Source organism: Puma concolor, chromosome B1 (genome assembly GCF_028749965.1).
Source record: "Puma concolor isolate L17-30 chromosome B1, mPumCon1.1.hap2, whole genome shotgun sequence".
In the NCBI taxonomy this organism is placed as follows: Eukaryota; Metazoa; Chordata; class Mammalia; order Carnivora; family Felidae; genus Puma; species Puma concolor.
The window spans coordinates 59,602,953-59,622,633 of record NC_141670.1 but is presented as its reverse complement, the minus strand read 5'-3'; the positions used below and the strand labels follow the sequence as shown (position 1 = coordinate 59,622,633).

At 36.0% G+C, this 19,681-nt stretch overlaps 1 protein-coding gene across 9 annotated transcripts in view; it reads right to left on the bottom strand.

The window, feature by feature from the left end:
• The window catches only part of NEK1 (NIMA related kinase 1), a 237,355-nt gene that overhangs the window by 60,343 nt on the left and 157,331 nt on the right, over positions 1-19,681 (bottom strand). For 8 of the 9 annotated variants that reach the window (XM_086703869.1, XM_086703870.1, XM_086703865.1 and 5 more), the window contains one exon: positions 5,822-5,974. The exons of the other annotated variant lie outside the window; for it this stretch is intronic. In XM_086703869.1, coding sequence (XP_086559995.1) covers positions 5,822-5,974 — 153 coding nt within the window. The remainder of the gene's footprint in view (positions 1-5,821; positions 5,975-19,681) is intronic. 9 annotated transcript variants of the gene reach the window in all.

Sequence of the window (19,681 nt, the reverse complement as noted above, 5' to 3'; positions counted from 1 at the left end):
TTACCCAACTGAGCCACCCAGGGACCCCTAGGCTTTAATTTTTAAACACTACATGAAAATAACCGAAAAGGAAGCCCTAATAGGCTATGAAGTTAGAAAAGCTATTTTGACTTCATGCGCCTAAAAGTTTAATAAATCTAATTTCACATAAAAATAAGTAACAGAGGATCATTGTTGAATTCTGTACAAGTTATCAGAAAAAAAAAAAGAGTATGAAGTAGAATAATGTCCTCAAAGACTGCTGTTTCCCAACTTTGGCATTACTGGATCAGATAATTATTTGTTTTGGAGAGCACCTGTTATAGTATGCACTGTAGAAGATTTACCAGCTTCCTTGGCCTCTACCCACTAGATATATAGTGCCCTTCCCAGTTAACAACCAAAAATGTCTCCCAACAATGCCAAATGTCTTCTGTGTGAAGAATCACCCTCATTTGAGAACCACTGCTATAGAAAATTAAAACCTACCAAAAAACTAAAATTATAACGTACTAAAAAATGTGTTAGTAAAATTAAGAACATCATGGAAGACATTAGAGAATATAAATTATAATGAGAAAGTAATCAGAAATGAGGCAGTTGACAGAGTTAGAGAAAAACTAGGGGAAAAAAAGAAAAAAATCTTAAAAATAAATAGAATAAACACAAAATCATATAAACAAAACACATAATGTCATAAGAGATATAAAAAGAGAACAGGAGAGAAAAATTTCAATAGAAAAAAGGTGATAGAAAGGATTTAAGAGAAAGTGGCAGATATCAGAGAAAGATGAAAAATATCAAAAATACAAACAGAAGTTCCTGAAATAGACTTAAGGAAGAGAAAACTAGAAAAACTATAATTCAATAACACTTTCCTAAAATTGGGGTGGGGGAAGGATTGGAAACCACATATTATAAAGATACACTACAATGAAAAAAACTATAAAACTCTCATAAAAAAAATCAAAGAAAAATTAAGTAAAGGGATATTCCATGTTCATGAATAGGAAGACTGAATAGTGTCACAACGTCAGTCCTTCCCATTTTGATCTGTGGATTCAATGCAATCCCAGTCAAAATCCTAGAAAGTTATTTTGCGGATATCAACACTGATATCTAAAAGTTGATTTAACATGATTCTAAAAGTTTATGTAGAGAGGCAAAAGATCCAGAGAAGCCAACATGATATTAAAGGAGAACACAGTTCAAGGAATGATACTACCCAGCTCCAAGACTCAGTATAAAGCTACAGTAATCAAGACAGTATGGTAATGGATAAATGAAATAGAACATAGCTCAGAAAGAGACCCATATAAATACAGTCAACTGATCTTCAATGAAAAAGCAAAGGCAATTCAATGGAGAAGGGATAGACTCTATAATAAATGGCACGGGAACATCTGGAGATCCCATTTCCCCTCTCCCCCAAAAAGTATCTAGATACAGACCTTACACTATTCACAAAAATGAACTCAAAACTGATCACAGTCCTAAATGTAAAATGCAAAATTATAAAACCCTTAGAAGATAACACAGAAGAAAATCCAGATGACTTCAAGTTTGGCAATGACATTTTAGATACACTACCAAAGGCACGATCCATGAAAAAGAGAATTAATAAGGTGGACTTCACTAAAATTTATTTTTCTTCTAAATTTTTATTTATTTATTTAGAGAGAAAAAGCATGTGCAAGTGTGTCAGGGGGGTGGCAAAGGGGGGTGGGGGGAAGAATCCCAAGCAGGCTCAGCACTGTCAGCACAGAGCCCAACGCAAGGCTCAATCCCATGAATGGTAAGATCATTACTTGAGCTGAAATCATGAGTTGGATGTTCAACTGACTGAGCCACTCAGGCGACTCTGGACTTCACTAAAATTTAAAACTTTTGCTCTACAAAAGACACTGTCAAGAAAATGAGAAGACAAGCCACAGAGTGGATGAAAATATTCGCACAAGACATAAAGACTTAAAGCCCTGTTAACCAAAACATACAAGGAACTCTTAAAACTCAACAATTAAAAAAAAACAACACTAAACAGCCCAACTTAAAAATGGACTAAAGATCTGAACAGACACCTCAGCAAAAACATACATGGATGGCAAACAGGCATCTGAAAAAATGCGCCACATCACATGCCATTTGGGAATTGAAAATCAAAACAATGTGATACCACTACACGTCTACTACAATGGCTACAATCCAAATCACCGACCACACTAAATGCTGCTGAGGAGGTGGAGCAATAAGAGCTCTCATTCGTTTCTCATGGGGGTGCAAGATGGTACAGCCACTTTGGAAGACAGCTTGGCAGAGTGTTGTAAAACTAAACAAACTGTTAACACATGAACCAGCATTCACATTGCTTGGTATTTACTCAAGAAGTAAAATCTTTTGTCTTAACAGAAACCTGCACATAGATATTTATAGCAGTTTTATTCATAATTGCCAAAACTTGCAATCAATCAAAATGTCTTTCAATAGGCGAATAACCTACTGAATAACCTATATAAACAAACTGTGGCATATTCCTACAATGCAATATTATTTAGCACTAAAAAGAAATAAGGTATCATACCAGGAAAAAACAGGGAGAAAACTTCAATGCCTATTACTAAAGAAGCCAGTATGAAAAGGCTACATATGGTATGATTCCAGCCATGACATTCTAGAAAAGGCAAAACTAATGAGACACTATAAAGACCAGTGGTTGCTAGGAGTTTGAGAGGAGGGAGGAATAAATAGGTAGAACACAGGGATTTTTTAGAGCAATAAAATATTTTGTATGATATTATAGTGTATGTGTATCACTTTATATTTGTCAAAATCCATGAATGGTATAAAACCAAGAGTGGACTTTATACTATGGATTTGGGGTGATCATAATGTGTCAATGCTGGTTTGTCAATTTTAACAAATGCACCACTCTGGAGAGAGGATGCTGTTGGTTGGAAAGGCCATGCATAGGTCAAAGAAGGGGATATACTGAAACTGTACTTTCTAATCAATATTGCCATGAACCCCAAATTACTCTAAAACAAAAGTAACTATTAAAAAAACACAGAACCTACAGGAAAATAATGATAACACCAAATGTATTTTTTAAAAACTACTGGACTTTAAGGAAAAAGAAAGACATCCTTTGAGTATCCAAGCAAAATGACCAAATCATTTATAAGAGAAAATAAGATTGTCATCAGATTCTTGATAGCTTTGCTTTATGGCAGAAAACAATGGAGTTTCATATAGTAAAGAAATTCAAGGAATGGAAATATAAACCAAAGATTTACATTCAGCCAAACTGACTTTCAAGAATAAAATCTTAAACTGCTATGAACATACAAAATCTCTCATATTGTTCACATGCCTTCTATTACAAAAAGGGCTTAAGACAATCATATTGATGAGACACTTACATAAAGGTTGGGAGCCTAGAGAACACTGCAGGTCCTTTATGTTTGTCATTAAATCCACAAAACAATCCTTAATAACAGTGTTTCCATTCTACACATAGAGAAATTGAATGTCAAAGTCAGAGCAACTTGCCCATGGCTGCGGGGCAAGTGATCGGAACCAGAATTGGAACCAAAGCCCATTATCCTTCCACAGCATGAAGGTGCTCCCACACACATATTAAATAAACTTTTTTTGTCCTTGCATATACTGGGATTGTGTATTGCCTGGAACTTCATTCTTCCCCCCCTTATTTACCCAATGAGCTCTTTTTTATTTTTTGGCCTAGCTCAAGATCACTTCCTCTCTCTGTGGCTTTGTCTAACCCAAAAGGGACTTACCATACTTAGGAAACTATACGATATTGACAACATAAAGCCTCCTAATCTGTGGCTCCATACCATTACACATACACTTCCAACAAAGATTTTGCCACATGGGATTTCCTAATGGTAAGAAACTGTGACTTCTTTGTGTTAAAATCCTAGCACAGAGCATTAGGGAAAAATTAAAAAGAGGGCAGAGGACAACTCTGAGAAGTCTTTTTTTTAACTATCCAAGATACGGTTAGTTATTTAAACATGTCTGCACTACCTCTTAACTTTGTGCCTACTTTTATCCTTGCCCTTTTCATGCAATATTATCAAGTATTTTTTTTCATTTGTGTCTGTCCTCTGAGAGTAAGGATGATCTTTTTACTCTTTGTAGCTTTCCTGCCTAACACGTAGTAGTAGGAACAGCTAATTAGTGTTCCATAAATAGTTGGTAAATTGAAGTTAGAAAAAAGGAAGACAAATCATAAATGACTTTTCAGTTCCAGTTCTCCGAAGATGGATTATTTGAATATGGAGAAGGCCTGCTTCCACATTACCTAAGTATTATTGTACACCAAATTGCACACATTTAAGCAATAATGATCTTACATAAAAAGAGTCTGAATCTGATGTTTTTAAAGTAATGGTTCTAATATAAACACATAAAGGATTTTTAGCTTACAAAATAATATAAAATTTTTATCGTTATTTTTGAAAAGATTTTGGCCTGGAGACTTTTTTTCCCCTCAATAAAGCCTGAGGTATTCTGACAACAGGATCAGACTAAGATGTAAGAATACTAAATTACTAGCATTTTGTTTTTGATTAGTGTCTGGCATACAATTATACAATTTTCAGATACAAGAATGGGAACAAATTAATTACAAATACATGCAGTTTGTATACCCTTTTTTTCAAGCAAGTAATTGTATATACTTTTCTCTTGAAATTGCTTTCTTTTAATATTAAAGAAAATGCTAGAATGATTAATGGCTAGGAGATTCACCCTTAAAAAGAAAATAATCTACTTTTTACACTTTAATAACGTGTATAGGCTCATCTCACTGGCAAAATAGCATCTGGCTAATTTCTTTATACACACTTCGAAAAACTTTACCACCTATGTTTTTTTTTTTTTTTTGTCAGTTTCAAATATGAGCATCACTCTAATTCAAATAATTCTCTAAATTCAATATTCTCCATACTCAAATAATCCATCTTCAGAGAACTGGAACTGAAAAGTCATTTATGATTTGTCTTACCTTTTTTTTAACTTCAATTTACCAACTATTTATGGAACACTAATTAGCTGTTCCTACTACTATGTGTTAGGCAGGAAAGCTACAAAGAGTAAAAAGATCATCCTTGCTCTCAGAGGACAGACACAAATGAAAAAAAGTAAATGATGATATTGCACGAAAAAGGCAAGGATAAAAGTGTGCACAAAGTTGTCAGAGACAAACTTAAGGAGAGACAGGGAAAAAAGAGATAGATTGAGAGAGAACACAATAGTGACGTACATTCATGTCTAGACACAGATTCTGAAAAAAGAAAAACCATATTCAGCCTCTCATTTGAATAAGCTTTTAAATGTGAAAACACCTGTTTTATACATGGACACTCTTCATATGCATAGCTGTAATACCAAGATGCACAATACTCATGGAACATAAGTGTTTTCCTCTTGCCTCACAATTCACCCTCCCCAGTCCTAAGATAATGTTGTCATAACTACTACAGATATCTTTATTCAACCTAATTCCAGAATCCACATGCATTGTTCCTATCTCTCTCTTCATGTAAAACAACATTTTGACTGTTGTACTTTTCTGGCTCACCCTATGAACACTTCCTTTTCCTTTTCTTTTAAGATCGCATCCAGGTTATGTCAGGTCAAAATTCAAGACTACAATGTTGAGACAACTCTTCAGAAAATACGACTAATGTCCATCTAACTAGAACAAAAAGATAACCTATTATAAACAATTCACTTCAAATAGATGTATCTTTAAAAATACAATTTAATTCTTAATAACGTTACTTCTAGTATGGAAAAACAATCTGTTTCTGCTTACCACGTCTAACGCTTGTGTTTTCTAGTAGTCCTGTCTGAAGCTGTAGTTCAGCTTCTCCAAGTATCTTCAGAACTGAATCTGTAGGGCTTCTCCCCCAGACTTTTCTTGGAGACCCACCAGGATCTAATTTGATAACCTCTCCCACTGTATGTTCTATAAGAAAAAGACACAAAAAAACAAATCTCACTGATAGAACATAACACTATTACTGTTTTATAAGGCAGATTTAAGATCTATCCAACTGAACACATCAAAGGGAAAAAAGGCTGTATCACAAAGAACGTAAGCTGATACTTTAAAAGACTTTCAGAGAATGAATGATGAACAGAAAGAACGGATGATGAGTGATATTACTAACAGTAGTAATAAAACTATAGAGCTACTAAAATACTTTTAAAATACTAAGGGGGGCAGGATCAAGATGGCAGAATGGGAAGATCAAGAACTCATCTCCTCTTAGGGACACACCAAAATCTATAACTACATGTAGAACAACTATCTCTGAGAATGAACTGAAGACTAGCTGAACAGATCACAAAGAACTAAAAATACAAAGAAAAAGACACATTGAGATGGGCAGAGGGGTGGAGATGCAATTTAGTCAGGACTCGCATCCCTGGCACGGTGACCCACAGTGAGTGATATCACAGCTGCAGAGGCCCTCCCTGGGGACTGAGGGGTCTGAGTTCCACATGAGGTTCCAGAGCCCAGGGGATCTGTACCAGAAAGACAAGCACCCATAATGTATGGCTTTGAAAACCAAGGCGGCTTGCTTATGTTTGGGAGAGCTAGAGAGCAGCAGGAAACTGCAACTCCACTCTTACAGGGTGTATGCACAATGCCACTGACTCTAAGTCCCAGGACAGTGTAGCAGTTTGAAAACTCCCTGAAGGAAATCCACTAACTTCAGATACATGCCCAAAGGGCAGGGATCTGTTGGAAAGTTTTCCAGGGATCAAAGTGCTGGGGTATAGTTTTTCTTATCCTCTTTCTACCTAGCTGACCCAGCTCCGGTGGGTGCCATTTCTGACACTTTCTACCTACTGTGCTAGCACCACTAGCTCCACCCTGGCATTCCCCTGTGGGCTTGCCCTACCCAACATGCCCACCCGGGCCCAGAGTCCCTACCTTAGTATACCCTGCAAGCAGCGTAGGTTGGTCAGGAGCCCTTTCCAAGCAATTCTCTGTTCCACCACTCCTGGAGGGGACCCTCAGCCAGCACCAGAGCCCTTCCTAAGTTAACCTGGTTGGAGGGGGGGCTAGTCCCAAATACTCAAACACCTATAAAAGTTGCAGCCAGCTATCACAACAAGCCACACTGAGGGCCAGCCTCATTCAACAGTACACCTGTAGTAGTGAAAGTCAGACCTCACAGGCAGCTGTGTACACCAGCAAGTCTGCAAAATATTGACCCAGCCACAACAGGAGGGTTCAGGCAGCCCACTCATGAGAACCTGGCTTAGGTGACTGGTAGGCCCCTTTGGCATAAAGCCACTCCTTCAAGACTTGAAGACATAACTGATCTACCTAATACACAGAAACACAGTGAGGCAAAATGAGAAGAAAGAGAAATATGTTCCAAGTAAAAGAATAAGACAAAACCTTAGAAAAAGAACTAAACAAAATGGAGAAAAGTAGTCCACCAGATAAAGAGTCCAAAGTAGTAATGGTCATAAAGATGCTTACTAAACTCCGAAGAAGAGAACAGAATGAGAACTTCAACAAAGAGATAGAACATATAAAACAATAACCAATCAGAGCTAAAGAATACAATAACTGATACAAAAAATACACTAGAGGGAATCAACAGCAGATCAGATGATGCAAAAGAAAGAATCAATAATCTGGAAGGCAGGGTAGTGGAAATTATTCACTCAAAACAATAATAAGAAAAAAGAAGTTTTAAAAATGAGAATCGTTTAAGGGACCTTTGGGACAACATTAAGTGTACTAACATTAGCATTATAGGGTCCAAGAAGGAAAAGAGAGAGAGGGACAGAAAACTTATTTGAAGAAACAACGGCTGAAAATATCCTAACCTGGCAAAGATAGTATACATCTAAGTCCAGTAAGCACAGAGTCCCAAATAAGATGAACTCAAAGAGACCCACACCAAAACATTACAATCAAAGTATCAGCAGTTAAAGATAGAGAGTCTTGGGGTGCCTGGGTGGCTTAGCCAGTTGAGTGTCTGACTCTTGATTTCGGCTCAGGCCATGACCTCACAGTTCATGGGATTGAGCCCTGCATCAGCCTCTGGGCTGCTTGGGGTTCTCTCTCTGCCCCTCCGCTGCTTGCACTCACTCTGTCTTCAAAATAAATAACTAAAACAAAAGAAAAAGAAAAAAGAAAAAGAAATAAAAGAAAAAGAAAAAAGAGTCTTAAAAGCGGCAAGAGAAAAACAACTAGTTACTTACAAGGAACCCCCAAAACCTATCAGCTAATTTTTCAGCAGAACCTTGACAGGCCAGAAGGGTGTGGCATGATATATTCCAAGTAATGAAAGGAAAAAAAACAACAACTTATAAACAAGAATACTCTATCTGGCAAAGTTATCACTCAGAGTTGTTCCACCACTCCTGGAGGGCACCCTCAGCAAGCACCACAGCCCCTCCTAAGTTAACCAGGACTGGGGTGAGAGGGCTAGTCCCAAACACTAAAACACCTACAACAGTTGCAGCCAGATATCACAAGCCACACTGAGGGCCAGGCATAACCAAGTTTCCCAGACAAGCAAAAACTAAAGGAGTTCATCAATACCAAACTGGCCCTCCAAGAAATGTTGAAAGGATTTCATTAAACAAAAAAAGAAAAGATCAAAACCAAAAATTAGAAAATTAAGAACGAAAAAATCTTACTGGTAAAAGTAAGCATAAAACCAAAGCTGTGGATCAACTGCCCTCACATCTAACATGATGGTTAAAAGATAAAAATATTAAAATCATCTAGGCCTACAATAATTAGTCAAGAGATACACAAAATAGTAAGATGTAAAACATGATATCAAAAACATAAAATGTTTGGAGGATGGTAAAAATGTAGTGCTTTTAGAAAGTGCTTGAACTTAGGGGCGCCTGGGTGGCTCAGTCGGTTGGGCACCTGACTTCGGCTCAGGTCATGACCTCACAGCTCATGAGTTCAAGCCTCGCATTGGGCTCTGTGCTGACAGTCCGGAGCTCGGAGCCTGCTTTGGATTCTGTGTCTCCCTCTTTCTCTGCCCCTCCCCCACTCGCATTCTGTCTCAGTCTCTCTCAAAAATAAATAAACATTAAAAAAATTTTTTTTTAAATAAAAAGAAAGTGCTTGAACTTAAATGGCCTTCAACTTAAAACAGACCACTAGATACATAGGATGTTTTATGTGAACCTTATGGTAACCACATACCAAATACCTTTATTTACATGTATAAGTGAAGGTTTATGTAAATAAACTAAATGCTTCAATCAAAAGACATAGGGTCCCTGAATAGATTAAAAAAAAAAAGGCCATATGTATGTTGCCTACAAGACTCACTTCAGATCTAAAGACACACACAGACTAAAAGTGAAGGGTTGGAATAAGCTATTCTATGCAAATGGAAACATAAAGAAAGTTGAGGCAGCAATACTTACAGCAGGAAAAATATATTTAAGTTTATTTATTTTTGAGACAGAGAGAGACAGAGCATGAATGGGGGAGGGGCAGAGAGCGAGGGAGACACAGAATCGGAAGCAGGCTCCAGGCTCTGAGCTGTCAGCACAGAGCCCAATGTGGGGCCCATACTCAAAGACTGCAAGATCATGACCTGAGCCGAAGTCAGACACTCAACCAACTGAGCCACCCCAGTGTCCCAGAAAAAATAGATTTTAAAAGAAAGACTGTAACAAGAGACAATGAAGGGCACTACACAATGAATACATACATCAAACAAGAGGACAGAACATCTATAAATATCAATGCATCCAACATAGGGGCACCTAAATACATAAAGCAAATATTAACAAACATAAAGAGAGAAACTGATGGTAATACAATAATAGTAGAGGACTTTAATATTTCATTTACATCGATGAATAGATCATGATGGATTTAATAGGTATATACAAAACATTACACCCAAAAATAGCAGAATAGACATTCTTTTCAAGTGTACATGGGACATTCGCCATGACAGATTACATATTAAGTCACAAAACAAATCTCAATTAATTTAAGAAAACTGAGATATCAAGCATCTTTTACAAATACAACAAAAGAGTATGAAACTAAAACTGAAGAACTCTGTAAAACACAAATATGTGAAGGCTAACAAAACCAATGGGTCAAAGAAGAAATCAAAGAGGAAATCAAAAAATACCTTGAAACAAAAGAAAATAAAAATACAATGCTCCAAAATCTATGGGATACAGCAAAGACAATTCTAAGAAGGAAGTTTATAGTGATGCAAGCCCATCTCAAGAAACAAGAAAAATCTCACATAAACAATCTAATCCTACACCTAAAGGAGCTACTAAGAACAAACAAAGCCCAAAATTAATATTATGCATCCTTATGTTCACTGGAGCATTATTTACAATAGCCAAGATATGGAGGAAACCTAAGTGTCCACCAATAGATGAATGGGTAAAGAGGATGTGGTGTACATTTGACCCTTGAACAACACAGGTTTGAACAGCCTTGGGTCCACTTATGTGTTGATTTTTTTTATCAATAAATTCAGCATAGTACTGTAGGTATGTTTTCCATTCTTTATGATTTTTCAAATAACATTGTCTTTTCTCTAGCTTACTTTACTATAAGAATTCATTACCTAAAACATATAAACACAAAATATGTGTTAATCAACTACTTATGCTATTGGTAAGGCTTCCAGTCAACAGTAGGCTATTAGCAATTAAATGTCTGGGGAATCAAAAGTAATATGCAGATTTCAGACCACACAGGGGTGGTCAGGGCCCCTAACACCTGAATTGTTCAGGATCAACTATATATATATATATATATATATATATACACACACACACACACACACACACACACACACACACACACACACACACACAAAGGAAATTACTCAGCCACAAAAAAAGAATGAAATCTTGCCATTTCCAACAACATGGATGCACACAGAGGGTATTATGCTAAATGAAGTAAGTCAGAGAAAGAAAAACAAATACTGTATGACTTCATTTATATGTGGAATCCAAAAAACTAAACAAATGAATAAAGCAAAAGAGAAACAGGCTCATGGATACAGAGAATAATCTGCTGGTTGCTAGAGTGGAGGGAGTAGGGAAGATAGGGAAAATAGGAGAAGGGGATTGAAAGGTACAAACTTTTGGTTATAAAATAAATAAAACAAGGGGATACAATGTATAGCAAAGAAAATATAGTCAATTACATGTAACAACTTTGTATGGTGACAGATGGTAAGTTAGATAGATCTTGGTGGTTACTTCGTAATTTATATAAATGTTGAATCACCATGCTGCACACCTGAAAGTAATATATTTCATGTCAACTATGTTTCAATAAAAAAAAGTAAATAAAATAGTTACAAATTAAACTCTGTAGTTTGAAGGAAAATAAAAACAGAGGGGCACCTGGGCGGCTCAGTTTGTTAAGCATCCAACTTCAGCTCAGGTCATGATCTGATGGTTCATAGGTTTGAACCCCCCTTCAGGCTCTGTGCTGACAGCTCAGAGCCTAGAGCCTGCTTCAGATTCTGTCTCCCTCTCTCTCTGCTCCTCCCCTGCTTGTACTCTGTCTCTCTCTCTCTCAAAAATAAACATTAAAAAATTTTTAAATAAAATTTAGCAGAGCAAAAAAATGGGAAATTAGCTATTGAAGCCTTTTGTAAGAATGCTCAAAGCATTAATAGACAAGATGCAATCTCACATATTACAGTATATATAAGTCATTTAAAATTTAATGGTAACCAAATACAAAATGTTGATACAAATTTGTATGTACCAGTTCCTTGAAAGAATCTACAAATTAGCAGGTAATAATCAGTTTTAGAAAGCAAAAATGATTCCCAGTAGGGAACTAACTTTTAAAAGGATAGTTATAAAGTGGAAAACCCATAAATAGGCCCATTACTTACAGCCATGTGCTACTTGACAGAGGTGCCAAAACAATATGGAGAAAGTAATAAACAAAACTGGACAAACTAAATGTCCATATGAAACAATATGAACTTTGTTCCCTTTGATGCAGGAAGGGAAAACCAGGTGGAGTTGATGGTCTGAGCTGAGGTAACAGAATTGTAAGTCTAGGAGGTAAAAGTGGCTCATGTTGGAAGGATAGAGTACTAAGGAATAGAAAGCTACACAAAGAGAACTCAGAACTATAAAGAGGTCTCTGGAATTAGCACACACATGGTAAATTACTGTAGTCTAGGGAAAAGATCATCCAAATGGAGTATAGGGAATAATACTTGCAGTTCAAACAGGGTCAAAAATTGTCCCTCTTCCCACCAGTCAGAAAAAAATGTCTTCTTAATTCACAAGTCATCAGGTAGATTATTCAGAAAGGTTTCAGACTCAGTAAAAGGAGAAAGATTAGCCATAGATATTGCTCTAGTTCTACCTAATAAAGATTAAAACCACAACCTAAAACGGTCAATCTATTTATACATAACTGAACTGTATCCCAGAACAAAAGTCAAGAATATTTATAGGAATATAAAAATATATAGCCACCCATCTAGGTAAAATTCATGCTTTAGCTACCAAACAAAAAATGACCAAGCCATGCACAGAAGCAAAATAATTCAACCTTTAATAAAGAGGAAAAAATTTCAACCAATTAATATCAACCTAAAAATTACAGATGACCTAATTAGTAGAGAGGATGTTTATAATTTTCATAAATAAATTCTGTATGTTTATTAAGCTACAGAGACAAGTGATAAAAACTAGAGAAAAAGAAAACATTAACAAGCTCCATATGAACTTCTAGAAAAGACAAAAAAACGCTAGAAAAAATAATGGCCAAAATTATCCAAATTTGATGAAAACCACTCACAAATCCAAGAAGCTCAACAAAACCCAAGCAAAAGAAACATGAAGAAAATGACATCAAGGCACATAATTATCAAATTTACTAAAACCAAGGCTTAGGGAAAAAAGCTAAAAACATCAAGGAGAAAAAAAACATATTACATACAGAGGAATAACAAGGATGATAGAAGATTCTCACCACAAGAAATGCAAACTGGAAGACATTGGAGCAATATCATGAAGTACTAAAAGAAAAAAATGTCAAGGTAGAATTCTATCCCACCAAAAAAATCTTTGCAAAAGAAAGGCAAAATAAACACTTTTACAGACATACAAGAGCTGAAAGAACTCATCATCACCAGCAGGACTACATAACAAGAAAGGTTAAAGTCCTTCGGGCAGAAGAAAAATGGTAACACATGGAAATCTCATTTATACAAATATTATGAAGACTGTTGGAAACAGTAACTACATGGGTAGATACAAAAGACTGTTTCTATTATTATTTAAAATTCCTTCAAGGATAAATGACCATAATGTATTGTGGGGTTTATCACATAAGGTAAACAAACAAACAAACAAAGACACAGCATAAAGACTGGGAGGAAACAAATCTAAGTATACTGTTGGAAGGTTCTTATGCTATATGAGAAATGTAATCAATCTCTGGAAGATAGACTGTAACTTAAAGATGTGTGCTATAATGTCTAAAGCAAACACTAAAATAACAGTAAACTGAACAATAACAGAGATAAAATGAAATCATAAAAATACTCAATCCAAAAGAAAAACAAAAGGGCAAAGGAAACAAAGAATGGATAAGACAAACAAAAAAACAAATGGCAAAATGTGATTTTTAGATCCAACCATCTTAACATCCACATTGAGTATAAATGGTCTAAACAACCGAGTTAAAGATTTTAAGAATGGATTTAAAAAGCAAACCTAACAACATGCTGGCTGCAAGAAACCTACTTTAGATATATAGACACAAAAAGACTAAAAGGGGAAGGGGGGGGCTGGATAAAGATATACCAGCTAATATTGAGTAAAAAAAAGTAAAAGTGACTTTATTAATAACAAAGTAAATTAAAAAAATAATTTTCTAAAAACTGAACTATTGATAATCACAATGCAGATTAATCTCAAAAAGCATTATGCTGAATTTAACAAGCTAAACACAAAAGAATACAAACCGTTACAGTGTGTAAATGAAACTCTAGAATAGAGAAAGTTAGGGGCACCTCAGTGGCTCAGTTGGTTGAGTGTCTGATTTTGGTTCAGGTCATGAACTCACATTTTATGGGTTCAAGCGCTGCATCAGGCTCTGTGCTGACAGCTCAGAGCCTGGAGCCTGCTTCAGATTCTGTGTCTCCCTCTGTCTCTGCCCCTCCCTTGCTAACACTCTGTCTCTCTCTTTCTCAAAATAAATAAATAAATAAAAATAATAATTATTTTATATATATATATATATATATATATATATATATATATATATATATATATATATTTAGAATAAAGAAAATTAATCTAAGAAAAAATTCAGAAAAATTCTCCTCTGGGACTTCTGCTAGAAGCAGAAACTGACCAGGAAGAGGTATGAAACTTTTTGTTTGGGAAGATGGTGATGTTCTAGAGGTTTGGGTTACATAGATATAGGCTTGTGTTAAAACTCAGCAAATGTTCATTTAAAATATTTGCATTTCACTGTATTTAAATTTAACATTAAAAAGAAAAAAACTTCTAAAAAAATATTGAACTCTGTTTAATGATATGTATGTTATGAAGTACTTAGGACAAAGTGTACCAATATCTGCAATGAACTTTAAATTGCATCAAAAAATAGGGGTGCCTGGGTGGCTCAGTCAGTTAAGCATCCGATTCCTTCTGGCTCAGGTCATGATCTCATGGTTGTGAGATTGAGCCTTACAGCGGGTTCCACATGGAGCCTGCTTAAGATTCTCTACCACTGCTGACGGCAATGCAAACTGGTATAGTCACTCTGGAAAACAATATGGAATTTCCTCAAAAAATTACAAATAGAACTGCTCTACAACCCAGCAATAGCACTACTACTTTATCCAAAGGATACAAAAATGCTGATTTGAAGGGGCACATGCCCCCCAATGTTTATAGCAGCACTATCAACAAGAACCAAATTATGGAAAGAGCCCAAATGTCCATCGACTGATGAACTGGTAAAGAAGATATAGTATGTATGTATGTATGTATGTATGTATGTATGTATGTATGTATATATATATGTGTCTACACACACACACACACACACACACACACACACACACACACACACATAACGCTCACCCACACACATGCACATATGAAGGAGCTCAGAGGGATAAACAATAAACTGTATCTGTGGTTACCTGGTAACAGGGATGGAAATGGAGTATACGTTGAGGTGAAGAATAATTTTATACACTGTTTATACTATGTAAAAACTTACCACATTAAATACTTTGCCTACTCAAGTTAAACATGATTTTTGAACTCATGAGACAAAGTATTATTTATGTTACAGTATTCTCAATCTCATGCTATTTTCCATATAAAAGTGCTTTTAATAAGGTAATAAGGTCCTCATATGTCCTCATATATTTTTCTGAGATAGGGCTATCTGATCATTCAAGATTACTCAATTGTTGTATGGTCTGCATATGACCTTTTTTCCTACTTTTTAAGAAAACATGGCAGAGATTTCTTTTATCTTGTATAAGACTTGCTTGCATTCCTCTACCTTTGCCTCTATCCCATCCTGTCATACTGGTGATAGTTTATTGCCTCAGAAGTGCTCTAAATTATTTACAGCCTCATCACCTGAGAGATCTCACAACATCAGTTGTGTTTAACATCATATATATGTAATTAATGACCACTCTTCATTCATAAAGTCTGTGCTACATGATAGGAAACATAAAACATGCAATACAAGTCAGACAAACTTATTTTAAAAGTTTATATTACAAAAAGGAACATAGGTAAAATATATTAAACAAATGAAGAAAATAATTACAGCATGTAATTAGTTCCTTAAAAATAATAATATCCTATAATTTAGAAAATAATCTTAGAAGAGGTCTACTTTTAATAGAGTGCTGAAAATTGAACAAAGGGTTTCAAGAAAAATGGGATAGAGACAGTGGACAATAATCCAGTACATCAAATGCTGCAGGTACATAAAATAAGGATAGTTAACTACCAACATGAGCATCTTTGGAAACACTTAGAAGGGTTTTGATGCATGCAGTAGAGAGGGAAAGTTCAGGGAGAATGGAAAAAAAGGAACTGGAGTTGTAAAAAGGTAATGCTTTGAGGAGCTCTGCTATAAAGAGGACTTCAGAAATGGGGTGAAAGTTGAACAACAGGGACAGAAAAAAAAAAAAAAGAAAAAGAAAGAGGCAGCCACGCAAAGAACTTAGAAGAGAGACAAGGGGAAGAGGATTGTGAAAAAGAAAGAGTTTGGCGTGTTTTAAGAAGTGAAAATTAAGAAGTGAGTATAGGTAGAAAAAAATGGACAGAGTGAGGATACAGAGGGAACCACAGGAGAGCCTTGTAAATTATGAAAAGGGCTTCAGATTTTTATTCTAAGTGCAACAAAATCAACTAGATTTAAAAATTTTGCCCTTCTAATTAGCATAATTTTCAGGTCTCTAAGGTTACCGTGATTCTATATCCCAAGTAATAACACTTTACATCTTTCTTCTCCTTTACAGCTCAGCTTCCTTAAAAGGTTGTAAACTCTCCCCCTCCCTCTCTCTCTCTGTTATACTTCCTCACCTTCCACTCATTTCTTAACTCCTGGATTCTATTGCTGTCCCTAACACTCTAATGACACTACTTTTATCAAGATCACAATGCCTCTTTCCAGACAAATCCAGGGTAAATTTTTTAGCACTAAACTTGTCATTTCTCTTCCTGAAGTACTCTTCTTCCTTTTAAACCCATCAACTTTCCTAACTCTGATTGTTTCTCATTTTCTTTTCAAAGTTCTCCTTTCTCTGACAAACTCTTAGAAGAGTTTCACAGGAAGCCCTTACAAGTCTGTCCCCTAGTATCTCTTAAATATGTCCTCTTCTCTTTATTACCTTTCAGTAACTTAGTTATGTTCATCAATGATTTTTGCCTAGACCTCTAAAAAATGGTCTGAAGGACTTCCACTTCTGAGTGAGATGGACTAAGGTAACTAGTTATGCTATTGCCTAAATATCCAAACCAATTGGACAAAATACACAAACAACAGATTTAAGACACTGGACAAAATGTAATAAAGAACACAGACCACTGAGTAAAAAGAAACAAACAAGATGGTCCCTATGAGTATTCAAGCTTGCTGCCTTCAGAGTTTCTAAACTGCAGGTCCGAAAGGGGAACCCAGACAAGAGGCTACCTCAAGTTTGGAAGACAGGAATGAGATTTTTGGAAGACCAAGGAAAGTAGAAAGAGGATTATAGAGGTTTATGAGGGTAGCCCTTACATATCAGCAGAGCTGTGAGACAAGCAAATATGTGAGAAAACCACCCAAGGTAGGAATAGAACCACCCAAAAAGATTATAGAGAAAATAGGACATGAAATATTCCCTGTTTCCAGAAGCCAGATTGGAAAATGTCATAATTCATGGTGCACTGGGTACACAGAAGGGTTTTATCTCTGTAGAGGAAAAGAAATTAGCACTAGACTAAACATGGCTCTGATTTCACCTAGCAAATCTCAAAAACAAGACATGAATGGATAAAACTGAGCCCACCTAACTTAACTACCTTCAGAACAAAGCTCCAGAATAATTATAGAAACACAAAAATATCTATCACTCAACAAGCAATATTCTCAATGTCTGGTCTCCAATCAAAAAATGCCTATGATGCAAAGAAGAAGAATATGACCCATAACAAGGGGAAAAATAGATCAGCCAGAACTGAGAGAGATACTAGAATTAGCAGACAAGGACATTAATAAAGTTTTTACAACTGTACTCCATAAGTACAGTCAAGAGATAAGTAGATATGGTCAAAAAGATAAGTAGAGATATGGTAGATAAAAAAAACAAAATGTGAACCTCTAGAGATGAAAACTACATTATTTGAGATGAAAAATATATTGGATGGAATTAATAGCTTAGGCAATGCAGAAAAGAAAAATAAGTGTGTTTGAAGATAGAATAATAGAAACTATCTAGAACAAAACACACTGAAAAAAGAATCTAAAAAATGAAAAAGAGCATCACTGAGCTATAAGACTGACAGCTTTGAGCTGCTTAATAAACACGAAATTATAGTACCCAAAGGAGGGGAGAGGAGGCCCAAAAAAACATTTGAAGAAATAATAACAAAGAAACTTCCAATTTGATGAAAACTATATATCAATAGACCAAAGAGCTCAATGAACCCCAGGGAAAAGAACAAGAAGAAAGTACAATAAGGCTCTTCACAATCAAATTGCTCTAAATCAATAATAATGATAAATCTTTTTTTTTTTAATTTTTTTTTTCAACGTTGATTTATTTTTTAGGACAGAGAGAGACAGAGCATGAATGGGGGAGGGGCAGAGAGAGAGGGAGACACAGAATCGGAAACTGGCTCCAGGCTCTGAGCCATCAGCCCAGAGCCCGACGCGGGGCTCGAACCCACGGACTGCGAGATCGTGACCTGGCTGAAGTCGGACGCTTAACCGACTGCGCCACCCAGGCGCCCCAATAATGATAAATCTTAAAAGCAGTCAGAGAAAAACGCTGTGCTATGCAGAAGGAACTAAGAATCAGATTTCTTGTCAGAAATAATGCAAGTGAGAAGACAATGGTGCAACATCTTTAAAGCACTGGAAGACAATACTGCCAATCTAGAACTCTATACTTGGAGAAAATACCTTTTAAAAATTCAGGTGAAATACTTTTCAGTGTACAAAAGTTGAAATAATCTATCACCTGCATCACAAGAAATGTTAAAAGAAATCCTTTCAAACAAAGAAGTTAAGAACATCAGAAATGGTAACTACATAGATAAATACAAAAAGACTTTCTTTCTTTAAAAGGTATTTAAATCTCTTTAAAGGATAATTAAATGAGTTCAGTTCCTGGGAAGATGGAGTAAGCACATATTACCCTGTGTCTCCTACTGAATACAGCTACGAAAACCAGAACAAAATATATGAAGTGGCTATTTGAGAACTCTTAGAAAGAGTAGCAGATGGATTACGGAAGGAGACATTACCCTGTCAGGATTCAGCATGTCAGATATCCATAAATGGCACCGGGTTTGAGAGAGAGTTCTAGGACAGGCCTTCCACTTCCAGCTCGAGGAATGGGGAAGGGAAATCCTACTACTTGGCGTGAGTAAATCCTTCAATGCTTTTCTTTTCTTTCTTTACTTTGTCATCTCCTTTCTCCTCCCCAAAAACCCCATAGTGACAAGAGCAGTAGTTGGTAATCAGAACACACAGAGGATCAAACTGAGGACGAGGAAGCTTCCTTTCTGTTTGGTAGAGATGTGGTACCTAGAAGATGCAGCTAAGTTCCCATTGCTATTTTTCTCTGTCTTCTAGCCACGTGGCTCTGAGTATACAATAGAACAAAGTAAGTAAAGCCTCCGTTTTCTGACCAGATAACCAAAGAGAGAAGCCCTGGGCAACGAGAAAATCCCAGGAAGATAATAAAGACAAAGGAACTCAAGAAAGCAACCCCATAAAGTTGTTTATTATCATCTGGGCTCACCTGCCATATGCACACCCATGGATTTGATCCTATTCAGTATATCCAAAACTTTGAAAATTGAATTAACAAAAAGATAACTGCCAAGGTCCCCAGCCCAGTCACTGGATGATACACATGCTAGTAGACCAAAACAGCATTGACAGGCTTTGAAA